The sequence below is a fragment of the Anolis sagrei genome, chromosome 5 (assembly GCF_037176765.1).
Source record: "Anolis sagrei isolate rAnoSag1 chromosome 5, rAnoSag1.mat, whole genome shotgun sequence".
Classification (NCBI taxonomy): Eukaryota; Metazoa; Chordata; class Lepidosauria; order Squamata; family Dactyloidae; genus Anolis; species Anolis sagrei.
In genome coordinates this window covers 91,363,856-91,377,289 of record NC_090025.1, presented here as the reverse complement: position 1 = coordinate 91,377,289, position 13,434 = coordinate 91,363,856, and the positions used below count along the sequence as shown (strand labels likewise).

General features: G+C 43.2%; 1 protein-coding gene across 1 annotated transcript in view; it reads right to left on the bottom strand.

Moving 5' to 3' along the window:
- Window positions 1-13,434, bottom strand: part of SSPN (sarcospan) — a 35,657-nt gene that overhangs the window by 6,159 nt on the left and 16,064 nt on the right. The window contains exon 2 of the mRNA XM_060778256.2: window positions 4,245-4,331. Within this exon, the coding sequence (XP_060634239.2) occupies window positions 4,245-4,331 (87 nt within the window). The remainder of the gene's footprint in view (window positions 1-4,244; window positions 4,332-13,434) is intronic.

Sequence of the window (13,434 nt, the reverse complement as noted above, 5' to 3'; positions counted from 1 at the left end):
ATAAAAGAAGCAATAATTGAATGTGTACAAGTAGTAATAGTATTAGGGTGGAAAGATAAATCAAAATGGAAAGTAAATAAATGGTACCATATATGGTGGAGCAAATGGAATTCGAAATTATGAATGTGAAATTAAATGATTTAAAAATCCATGAAAATAAAATGAGGGAAATGGAAGAAAGATGGACAAGAGTAAAGAACTATATCGTGAATCAATCCGGAGAACAAGCCATAAGAAATAAGATACAAATGTTATATAGTATATAGGATGGAAATGTATAAAGATAAAGATATAAAGACTGTCTCAAAAAGAAATGAATATGTAAAAGAAAACAATCCTCGTGTTGGTGGTGGGAATTGTAAATGTTTTGTGTGTGTACGGTATATATTTTTTATAAAGATAGCAAATCGGCAGCCATGATACTAACAGGAGCGGAGCGCAGGGAGCATACAACTCCTTTCCTGCACCAGCTCCACTGGCTGCCGATTTGCTACCGGGCCCAATTCAAAGTGCTGGTGCTGGCCTATAAAGCCCGAAACGGTTCTGGCCCAAGCTACCTATCCGAACGTATCTCTGCTTATCAGCCCGCCAGGACCCTAAGATCTTCTGGGGAGGCCCTGCTCTCTATCCCGCCAGCTTCACAGGCGCAGCTGGCGGGGACGAGGGACAGGGCCTTCTCTGTGGTGGCCCCTCGGCTGTGGAACGCCCTTCCTACGGAGGTTAGATCAGCCCCTTCGCTAATGGTGTTTCAAAGAAAATTAAAAACTTGGCTGTTTGAACGGGCATTCGGATAACAACGCAATGAAGATGATGAATACAGGAACGGAATTATGGACGACGAATTGGATTATGATTCTAGTTACGAGATGTTATTGGACTGTTATTGATGTGTCATTATTGTGTATACTATGTTTTTAATTGATTTTAAATTGTGTGTTGTTTGATTGACTTTTTATCCTTGTTGTAAACCACGTTGAGTCACCTGTTGGGCTGAGAAACTGCGGTATACAAGTAAAGTAAATAAATAAATATAACCATTCTAAACTACACCGCCATATAATCCAGATTATCACATCAGATAATCTACATTATCTGCTTTGAACTGGATGATATGGTGCACACAGCCATATAATCCAGTTCAAAGAAGATAATTTGGATTTTATATGGCAGTGCAGAAGGGTAACCCTGGGCAAGTTTCACACTCTCAGCCTTTAAGGAAGGCAAAAATAAACCTCCTCTGGATAAATCTTGTCAAGAAAACCCCAAAATAGGGTTGCCTAAGAGTGCATCTACCTGAGTTTGACATCCCCTTGATGGCCATTGTTCAATGCTATGGAATCCTGGGATTTGTCATATGGTGAAGCACCAGCACTCTTTGGCAGAGACTGCTAAAGGCAGTGTAAAACTACAACTTTCACGATTCCACAATTCCATAGCACTTCGAACTGCATTAATTTTAAAGTATAGACACACTTTGGACATGTGGTAACCACAGCAACAAGATATGTTCAGATGAGGTAGCTGATAACTCTTTTAAAATAGCGTTTTAAACCCATGTATAAATATGTGAGAGGAAGACATTAGGATATAATGATACAGTGCAATATGGTAATGTATAATACTGATATTGTGCTATGCTAATAATATAATATATTGTATGAAAATATATCTTATAAGCCCCTCTCAGTCCCCTTCGGGGTGAGAAGGGCAGCATATAAATGCCGTAAATAAATAAATAAATGGCTAGGTTCTTGTAGGTTTTTTCGGGCTATAGAGCCATGTTCTAGAGGCATTTCTCCTGACGTTTTGCCTGCATCTATGGCAAGCATCCTCAGAGGTAGTGAGGTCTGCTGGAAATAGGAAAATGGGTTTATATATCTGTGGAATGACTGGGGTGGGGCAAAGAGTTCTCTGCTGAAGCTAGGTGTGAATGTTTCAGCTGACCACCTTCATTAGCATTTGAAGGCTTGGCTGAGCCTGGGAAAATGTTCTGTTGAGAGGTGTTAAGATGTGCCTGGTTGTTTCCTCTCTGCTGTTTTGCTGTAGTAATTTTAGAGTTTTGTAATACTGATAGCCAGATTTTGTTCATTTTCATGGTCTCCTCCTTTCTGTTGAAATTGTCCACATGCTTGTGGATTTCAATGGCTTCTCTGTGTAGTCTGACATGGTGGTTGTGAGAGTGGTCCAGCATTTCTGTGTTCTTAAATAATATGCTGTGTCCAGGCTGGTTCATCAGGTGCTCTGCTATGGCTGACTTCTCTGGTTGAAGTAGTCTGCAGTGCCTTTCATGTTCCTTGATTTGTGTTTGGGCAATGCTGCATTTGGTGGTCCCTATGTAGACTTGTCCACAGCTGCACGGTATACGGTAGACTCCTGCAGAGGTGAGAGGATCCTTCTTGTCCTTTGCTGAACGTAGCATTTGTTGGATTTTCTTGGTGGGTTTGTAGATTGTTTGTATGTTATGTTTCCTCATCAGCTTCCCTATGCGGTCAGTGGTTCCCTTGATGTATGACAGGAACACTTTTCCTCTGGGTGGATCTTCATCTTGACTCTCGTGGCTTGTTCTTGGTCTTGCAGCTCTTCTGATGTCTGAGGTGGAGTATCCATTGGCCTGGAGAGCCCAGTTTCAAAGACAACTTACTCTTAAATAATTTCCTAGGAGTAACAACTGAAGAAGATCTTCACATTCTGTACGGACATGTTCCATTTGCCTCTGGCTGGTCACTATGGGAATCAGGGTGCCAAACTAGATAGGCCTGTGGTCTGATCCAGCAGGACTCATCATCAGTTCTTACACATCTTGGTAGTTATATGAGAATCATGTTTCTCTAGTACGGTGGTTCTCAAGCTGGGGGTCCCCAGGTGTTTTGGCCTACAACTCCCAGAAATCCCAGCCAGTTTACCAGCTGTTAAGATTTCTGGGAGTTGAAGGCCAGATCATCTGGGGACCCACAGGTTGAGAACCACGGCTCTAGTATGTAAAAATTAGGTCATCAACCATTTATAAAGACAAATTTCCAGCCTTTTAGGCAAGTCTCTGGGTGACAGAGAATTGTGAGTTTTTTGGGGGGGGGGGGACCTATTACCATGTTAATGTTTACTGCATGGTTTGAGGAGCTGGAGAAGCAGAAGATTTTCCACATGTCAAAGTGAAGAGGAAAGGGGGTCAAAGCAGTTTAGGAATGAGCACGGGATAACCCTGAGTTCCTGTCAGCAGATGAGTCACACGACAGACCTAGACAGTCCCAAATCTGTCAGAGTGAGATCTAGCAAAGGATTTTGTACTCCCCCCACCCCCCCAGGCTGCTTGAGAAAAACACAGTCTGGCAATGGCTATAGCAGAAACTGGGGAAAGAAGGGGAGTGAAACACATTGGACTGTGAACTATAACTTAGAAATGTTCTTTCTACATGAAAATAAACAAAAACCAAGATCCTAACTTAAATTCTAATCATGTATGTGTTTTAAGGAGAAGACTGCATATGTTTGTATTGATGAGTGCACAAACAATCAAGTTTGGTAGAAAATAACCAGCAGCCGCAGGACTTTTTCCCATGGACGGAGAGGAAGAGTATCATTTGATCGTGGCGTTTAGGGTTCTGCTATTCATTATCACATGTTGCCTGAATTTGTTGGCTTTTCCATTACTGTTTTCACCATTATAACACATGCGAGTAGATTCTTCCCCACTCCCAATTTTTTTTAAAAAATTGGATTTTATTTTGACATTGTAAGGGATCAAACTCAGTATTATTAAAGGCAAAGAAATATAGTGATCTACTTAAAATCGTTCTTCGTTTTAACATTTTTTAAAAATCTGGAAAGGATTGATCGGATGCATTATGGCAGCGTACCATGGACTCACTGCTGGTTAGGAGACAGCCCACAGGATAGCCCATTTGCCCAAGTCATAGATTCAATTCAATGCAGGCAATTCTGACAGCTCTTATCCCATGTGTTTTTGTACTTTTGAAATGGAATATTCTGGTTCCTGAGTCTAGAAGACTATTTCAGACCATCTTCTCCCCGTTCCCTTTTTATGACTGTTTCTGCCATTTTTACTACGAATCATGATGGAGTTGATAGGAAATTCCACTGCATAGTGGGGAGAGCTCTGTCATGAAACATACCAATTGGTGGTTGGGGTGGGGGGTGGGGGGTGGATAAGGTCTTAAGGCAAAAAGCCAACAGGCTGGTTGGAGCAGACAGAAATGTAGATCCCGGAAAGAAAGAAACAGCTGTACCTTGATGGCAAACTGAATGCAGGTCTTCTCATCCGGTTGGTAAGAAATACAAAGCATCACGAGACTCAGCAAGGCCACTACACAGACCTACAAAAGCAAATGTTAAATTGAAATCATACTTTAGGGATAAAGGTGGGAAGAAGAAGAGAATTAGGCAGTGTAAAGAGGCCACCAGTTTGTAACGGTTTGTAAAGGAGCCACTACTTTGTAAGGACTTACTAAATTGATAACACAACGAATAACTTGTAATAGTGATTTGGTCTTTCTTCAATATGTGGTGTGGCTTAACTTGAAAGTATTTGTAACAGAGACTTGGCTTTGGTAGCAGTATTTTATTTCTTGAATTTATATCTTGAATTTGTCACGCAATGCCATTTCAGTGCCGAAGCAAGGTCTAAATGCTAGGCTGAAATATATCTAAGTAATTAACATAATTCAGTAGTGTCTTGAATTCATTCAAGACTACCATTCCCTTCAAACATTTTGCTCCAAAACAGGATGGTAGTGATCAGTCAATCCAGTTTTTTAAAGTAAGTGTGACTGCAGAAAAGACATGGAAGATATTTAAAAAATACAGATATATAAACCCCTTTTTTCCCAGTTCCAGCAGACCTCACCTCTGAGGATGCTTGCCATAGATGCAGGCGAAACGTCAGGAGAAATGCCTCTAGAACATGGCCATATAGCCCGAAAAAACCCACAAGAACTGAGTGATTCCAGCCATGAAAGCCTTCGACAATACATATTTAAAAAATGATTTGCCAGAGTCATTGTTATCCTCCACAAAAGTTTACGACAGTATTCAGTGTTTTGAACTCTAGACCACTAAGATCAAAGTGAAATCAAAATGTGGATTTAAGCCCAAACCAAGCATTTAAGAGCACTAAACAAAATTCAGATGCAATGTTTATGAGATCGGTTGCATTGCATAGCAGGATATATACTATGCAGTTCATAATAAATTATTCTAGGATTGCTATTTGGAGGCTTTATAGAAATGTTACTCTCTTGAAACCAGTAAACGTATTCAATAGGTGTAAGAGACAGTAAGAAACACTTGTGAGGATTTGGGGAGACAGGAAGCTATAATTGGCAATGTATAGAAAAGTAGGCCACGAGCATAATGCACTCAACAGTTTCACATATTAAAGGATTGATGAGACTATCCCACCCTACTCTTATTTTGGGGGGAAATATTTCCAGCTTGACAAGTTCCACGCATTATCCAGTTGACTTCTGCCTAAAGGTTTTTATAATGTACTTGCGTACCCAAGTTCTCTTTCATTGGGTTGTCTTGCAGGTGTCTTTAGGCAGGTGTCGCCCTGCAGGGTAGAGCCATTGAGCACTGGACTATGATTCTGAAGATCAGGATTTGAATTCCCGCTCAGCAATGGAACCCCTGGGTTACCTTGGGCAAGTCACAGTCTCTCAGTTTCAGAGGCAAATCCTCTCTGAATAAATCTTGCAAATAAAACCTCATGATAGGTTCATCTTAGGCTTGGCACCAGTCAGGCATGTAGCCGGGGGGGGGGGGGCTTGAGGGGCTTCAGCCCCCCCCCCCCCTGAAATTCTGATGGTGGTTCGCGAAAACGGCCTTACTGGTGCATTATTTAAACTGTTATGTTTATTCATATCATGATCTGATCGCCATACTCAATATATCCCATACGCATGGGGGTATTGGGGTAACGATACAAAAAGTTTGCTAGGCTAGACCCTCTTTCACTCAGACTCAGCCCCCCCCCCCGAAACTCAGCGCCCCCCGAAACCCCCCTGAAATTTTTTAGCCCCCCCCCCCCCCCCCAAAACGAAATCCTGGCTATGGGCCTGGCACCAGTCAGAAACAACTTGAAGGCACATGAAAACAATACCCTTCTGGTTTAGCACATCCGAATGGAGTTCTGATACGCATACGTATCAGTGCAACATTTAGAATTTGAAGCTTTGCAGCTTTTGCTCAGATGTCTTCACTAAACTAACTGCAAGTCAATCAAGCCTGCTGGCTGGGAGGTGAAGCCTAACAGTAGGCTTGCCTCTCAGCCAATGAGGGCTTACGTTGGAGGGAGGGGGAGGGGTCATTGGCGTGTCCAGCTGCCATTAGCCTTTAAAAACCTGACTGCATGGCAGCAAGCCTCAGTGCTGCTGGGGAAGGGACAGTGAGGATGGCTGGCTGCTGCTGGGTTGGAGAAGGGAGAAGGAAGGGGGGATTTTGTATGAGCGATTTTGGGAGAGAGACAGAAGAAAAAAGAGAGAAAGGGAGAAAGTGTTGGGAGCGAGAGAGAGAAAGAAAAAAAGAAAAAGCATTACAGGAGGAGAATGAAAATCAATCTCCTTTGTTGGTCAGCAGGAGAGGAGTGGGATTCATTTGGTTAAAGCAGGGGTCCTCAAACTAAGGCCCGGGGGCCGGATACGGCCCTCCAAGGCCATTTACCCGGCCCTCGCTCAGGGTCAACCTAAGTCTGAAACTACTTGAAAGCACACGACAACAACAATCCTATCTCATCAGCCAAAAGCAGGCCCACACTTCCAAATGAAATACAAATAAGCTTGTCTTTGTTAAAATTGTTCTTCATTTTAATTATTTATTGTTTAAAAGTGGTTTTTGCACTACAAATAAGATATGTGCAGTGTGCATAGTAATTCATTCATGGTTTTTTTTTTCAAATTATAATCCGGCCCTCTAACAGTTTGAGGAACTGTGATCTGGCCCTCTGTTTAAAATGTTTGAGGACCCCTAGGTTAAAGTGTGCTGCTGGCTAGGTCTTAAAGGCTGGGTGTTTGTCTTTTTAATTTGAAATACAAATTAAGCCAGGGGAGTGAGATTTGTAGTTTGTGGAAATCAATATATCAGCCCCTAAAATCTGTCTTTGGATAAATAAAACCATCTGTGGTTCACCTGACTTCTCCATATCATTATTTTCATATTGTTTCAAAACATCTGTTCAAAACCGGCCGCCCCTGAAAAGGACCTCTGATTCCTGTTTGTTTGAGTTTCCCTTCCATATTATACCCTATTATTTGGAGAAAAAGCATTCCTTTTTCGCCAAATTCCACAACTTTGGCCATTACCAGTTGCTTGAGATCAATATAAAAAGTTAAAGGTAGTCCCCTGACATTAAGTCCAGTCATGTCTGACTCTGGGGTGTGGTGCTCATCTCCATTTCTAAGCCGAAGAGCCAGCGTTGTCCGTAGACACCTCCAAGGTCATGTGGCCGGCATGACTGCATGGAGCGCCGTTACCTTCCCGCCGGAGCGGTACCTATTGATCTACTCACATTTGCATGTTTTCGAACTGCTAGGGTTGACAGCGGAAGCTCACGCCGCTCCCCAGAATCGAACCTGCGACCTTTCGATCAACAAGCTCAGCAGCTCAGTGCTTTAACCCACTGCGCCACCGGGGGCTCCGAGATCAATATACCAGCTTCTAAAAACAGTGTTTCGATAAATTCAAAGTTCAAATGTCACCATCCTAGCCCAAAAGTCTACTTCTGGGGGGAAATGCCTCTGTGGTTCGTTCGACTTATCCATATAATTATTACCTTTTCATATTGTTTTACAACATCTATTCAAAACCTGCTGCCCCTGAAAAGGCCCTCTGATTCCTGAATTGAATTTGTTTGAGTTTCCCTTCCATATTATATCCTATACTGAAGTCAAAACATTCCTTTTTTACCAAATTCCACAATTTTGGACATTGAGATCAACATAACAGGTTTTAAAAGCAGTAAATCATTTCCAATTCATCTCATAACTAAATCTCATAACTAAATAACTAAATCTCTCTCTCCCCCCCCCCCCCCCACATCTCCCTCAGCTGCCAATGAGCAGGAGGAGGGTCCTTCTGAGGAGGCTGCACTTAGATCTGCCCCAGGCACTGCTGTGATGGGAAGGCTGAAGTCGTACCTCTGGGATTACTATAGTAGTACTAATGATGCTCTGGCCCGATGGAAAGTGGGGTCAGGTATCTCAAGGACTGAATCAGTGTCTTGTTAAAGACCACTGTATTGTCAGAGGGTGGTCTTTCACAGGGGACAATGGCACTGTGGCCACCAGCTACGAATCACATGAAATCGCACTTCACCATGTACCCCAAGTTCATGTTCCAATCTTATATCAGGGCATTTATTTATTTATTTATTTATCAATTTTATATACCGCCACTCCCTGAAGGCTCGGAGCGGTTTACAATATACATATGTGATACATTACATTTAAAATCAAAGAAAAATTTCAATCAACAAGATTCAAATGCCAGCCTAAATAAATAAGTTTTACAAGCTCTACGAAAAGATAGTAAGTCTCTGAGAGCTCGTGTTTCCGCTGGCAAGGCATTCCACAGGTAAGTTACCCATCACCACGAATGCTCTACGCCTAGTAGACATCAGGTGAAAGGTCCTAAAATTGGGAACTTCAAGGAGATTCTGATCGTCTGAACGGAGTGATCTCGGGGGTAGGGGGTGAGGCTGTCCCTCAGGTACTCTGGCCCCAGGCCATATAAGGCCTTAAAAGTAAGAATCAGCACTTTGAAGGTAATCCGGTGCTCAATCGGCAACCAGTGCAGTTGCTGGAAGATTGGAGTGATATGACACCTCACTGGAACCCCTGCGAGAAGCTGGGCAGCAGCATTTTGGACTAGTTTAACTTTCCGGATCACCGATAAAGGCAGGCCTATGGAGAGGGTGTTACAGTAGTCCAACCTTGAGATAACCTTAGCCTGGATCACTGTGGCCAGGTCATCCCTGGACAGATAGGGAACCAGACGCCTAGCCTGACGCAGATGGGAAAATGCGACTCTGCTCACAGTGGAGGCCTGGGCCTCCATCGTCAGTAGAGGGTCTAAAAGGACTCCCAGAGTCTTTACCAAAGATGACGGGCATAATGTCACACCATTCATGGTAGGCAACCGGATCATTCCTCCGTCCGGACGACCCAACCAAAAGATCTCCGTCCTCGCTGGATTCACCCTCAACCTGCTGGCATACAACCATCCAGTAACGGCTTCAGGGCATTGATGGAAATTATCGGGTATGAAGTCTGGTTGGCCTTCCATCCTCAGAATGAGTTGAGTGTCATCAGCATACCGATAGCACTCAAGCCCAAAGCTTCGCGCCAGCTGGGCAAGTGGTTGCATATAGATGTTAAACAACAGGAGGGAAAGGATAGCCCCCTGAGGGACCCCACATTCAAGAGGGTCCTCTTAGAGACCGACCCTTCCCTCTCCACATATTGGTCCCACTTTTGAAGGAAAGATGACAGCCATTTAAGGGCCATCCCCCTAATTCCAGCCACAGCTAGGCGGTGAATCGAAAGGTTGTAATCGACCGTAGCAAATGCTGCTGGGGTCCAATAACATGAGTAGTGCTGATCCTCCTTGATCCATCTGGCAGCGGAGCTGATCTGTAATGGAGACCAACACAGTCTCCATCCCATGCCCCTTACAAAAGCCGGACTGGAAGGGGTCTAATCCAGCTGTGTCATGTAGGAACTGCTGTAGTTGCTCCATTACCGCCCTCTCAATCACCTTTCCCAGAAACAGAAGATTCGAAACTGGGCGGTAATTGGAGGGAACTGAGTGATCTAGATCTGGTTTCTTCAGCAGTGGAGATACCACGGCCTCTTTCAGAGCCTCTGAAAAACTCCTTGCTCAAAGGAGCCATTTATTATGTTCAACAAGTGACCACGTAGTCCCTCGAAGCAAGATTTAACCAGCCAAGAGGGACACGGATCAAGAGAACAAGTGGTTGATCGAACTGCGGTCATGATCCTGTCAACAGCCTCTGCGTCCAGCAGGATAAACCGGTTGAGGGTGGGCCCAGTGAGTGGCCATGGAGTCTCAAGCTCACTCACTGTATCAATTGTGGTGGGGAGGTCCCGGTGGAGCAACGAGGTCTTGTCTGCAAAATAGCTCTGAAAAGCCTCGGCTGTTTGGGACTGTAGGGACCGTTGTCATTACTGTTTGGGACAGTAGGGACCGTCGTCAAGGATCTAATAACCTTGAAACAATTTGGCCGGGCGTGAGCTGGCGGATGCTATCAAGGAAGCATAGTAAACTTTTTTGGCTTTGGTGGTAGCATACTCATAAGACTCTTTGAATAGCTTATAAGCTGATCTCGCTGCTTCGTCACGGAGTTCATGCCACACGTCCTCTAGCCATCTCTTCTCCCGCTTCAGCATAAGGAGTCTCAAAGAGAGAGATAGCTGATTTTAAGCTTTCTTTGTGGGACCTGATTCACAACCTGTTGGCAGGTTGCAGCATTTATCAGCTGTCTTCAAGGGAGATACATTCACTCTCTTAATGAAGGGCAGGAGTTACCCCATGTTCCCCATGTACCCTATCTGGTATCGGTACATCTGGAGTCTCGAAGAGAGAGCCAGTAGCCATCCTACAGATGGCTGGCTTTAAGCTTTCTTTGTGGGACCTGATTAGAGCGTTGTCGAACTTCCTTTACAAGATTGGCCCCACCTGCGCTCTTTCATATGGGAAGACAATGCATTGCTGCAGCACTTCTGGTCCACAAGTACAGACTGTTGGTGGGCTGAGGCATGTCTCAGCTGTCTCCAAGGGAGATGAATTCACTCTCTTAAAGAAGGGTGGGAGTTACCCCATGTTCCCCGAGTTCTTGCACCTATCTGATACCGGTGCGTTTAGAGTCTCAAAAAGAGAGCCAGTAACCCTCAGATTTCAGCCTACACCTCTCAGGTTATCTCTTCCCCTGGCGTCTCTGGGCACAACTGAGCCAAATACTTCAACACTATATAACATGATTTTTGTTCCTGGGTTGTATTTTTCATTTCCTAATTTGTTCTATCATTAAAAAACATGGGAAAATTTATTAAATTGCAAAAATTTTGTTTTTGAGGGATATTCTTGCAGCATATTTTGCTATAGTTTTTCCATGAATATCTTATAGAGTCTCAACCAATTCAACATAGTTTGTGGCAGCCACAAAAACAAAATTTCTGCACAAAATATTTCAAATTTTGTTACATAGTGTGAACCTGAATCTCAAAACAAAACAAACATTCTTGCAGTGGATTCAACTTTAATTCAACTTGAAACCTCAATCCTGAACCAGAATTAAACCTTGCCAAAGAAAAGGAAGACCCTATTCAAACATCAACCCATTATTCAATAGCATTAAGGACCTTTTCACACTGACAAAAATAGCACTGTATTGTTGAAGGCTTTCATGGCTGGAATTACTGGGTTGTTGTAGGTTTTTCGGGCTGTATGGCCATGTTCTAGAAGCATGCCTGTGCCGTCACACCCAGATCCTATAAAAATAAAACTAAGATGTGCTTCTCTCTTTGTCTGGGCGGACCGTGGGGGTCTTTCTTTAGAAGCTTGAGATTCCCAGCAACTGAGGCTACTACAGGTTTTGAACACTAAAACAGAATATTTATTTCTCAAAGTCCTTGCAGACTTGGCACAGCTTGTCAAAGTTACAAACAAAACAGTCAATTGGTGAAACCATAAAGATTATCTTTCTTTTTTTTTCAGTTACTGAAGTAACTCTTCCCCAAAAGGTAGAAAATATCCTGGGATCCTTTCACCCTAACCCTGAGCTGTTATGGTTAGAAAAACAGGTTTTTCCCTATCTATAGCTCAAGGTTAGCTTTGGAGATGAAGTACTGCTCAATAATATTCAATAACCTTTCTATATCTCAATTGTTATCTATAACTCAATTGCTATCTATAACTCAATTGCTATTCTATCTATCTCGATTAGCTTCTTTATCTATATAACTCAATCACTCAATCAACTCAATTACAATGATTTTTTTAGAGCTACCAACAGCACATCTGAAGCTTTCTTTCTCTACTGAAGGAGGCAGGGGAGATTCCAAAATGGAAATCTCATCCCCTGGAAAAAGGGCGGTCTCTACACCCAAAGAGATACTTTTCTAAACCAATAACTGCAGAGGGCCTGCAGTCTGGCTTTGCAGACTCTGATACTGTTTAACTTCCAGGGTGCTGCTGGGTCTGTAGCAGTCCTGGGGAAATACAAAAGAACACTATTCCATGCAACTAAAAGGTAATGCAAACTATGCTCCTGGAAGACGGAACAATGCCATACAGCCCGAAAAACCTACAGCAACCTAAATATAGTACTCTAGAAAGGCACTGGAATCATCTGGCTAGAAATTGTGAATACTCCTCTCTAAACTATAAATCTCAAAGATCCATTGATTTTTTTCATGGCAATTTAACTAAAATATAGCACTGTAACTGTGAATGGGTCCAAGGTGTTTTGAAAAACACTCAAAAGAGACTGTCAAAGACGCATATTGTTCAAATGTCATTGCCAAGTCTCAGTTTGGACATAAACGTGCCTTGGCTCATACTTCCCCTTGCTCCCTGCTCTGTTCATATGTTCTCATCATCCTCTTGCTTCCTGGCTAGTTCAGAAAATAACTTGAAAGCTAGTGAGCATTGCAAGAAGCAAAAGGCCCTTGGTCAAATAGATGCCACAGTCACATTGGTCCAGACCTTGAGGCTTTTATTATTGAAACCTTAATAACATTGAACTATCTCCTCTGAGAGACAAAAAATGAGACATAAAACTATAAATGGACTTAAATAAAGTGCTTGTAAGTTAATCCAATATATTTTGAGCTAAAGTAGGTATTGAGCCAACAAAATATAATCGAGATAGATTTTGTGGCACAGACCAGAAATCTGGACATAGAGGACGAAAGCCATAACTAACTAGCAATCAGCACTGTTAAACAAATCCAATTGCAAAATGATGCCGCATACTTGCCAACATTTCACCAATGAAACAAGTGTAGTCAGGGACGTAGCCAGAAAAAAATTTCGGGGAGGGTTGAAAATTTCGGGGGGGGGGGAGTTTTGAAAATTTCGGGGGGGGGGGGGTTGAAAATTTTGGGGGGGGGGAGTTGAAACCTGCCTCTTAGCTCACACTGAGGAGCCCCCGGTGATGCAGTGGGTTAAACCCCTGTGCCGGCAGGACTGAAGACCGACAGGTCGCAGGTTCGAATCCGGGGAGAGGTGAATGAGTTCCCTCTATCAGCTCCAGCTCCTCATGCGGGGACATGAGAGAAGCCCCCCACAAGGATTATAAAAACATCAAATCATCCGGGCGTCCCCTGGGCAACGTCCTTGCAGACGGCCAATTCTCTCACATCAGAAGCGACTTGCAGTTTTTCAAGTCGCTCCTGACACGAC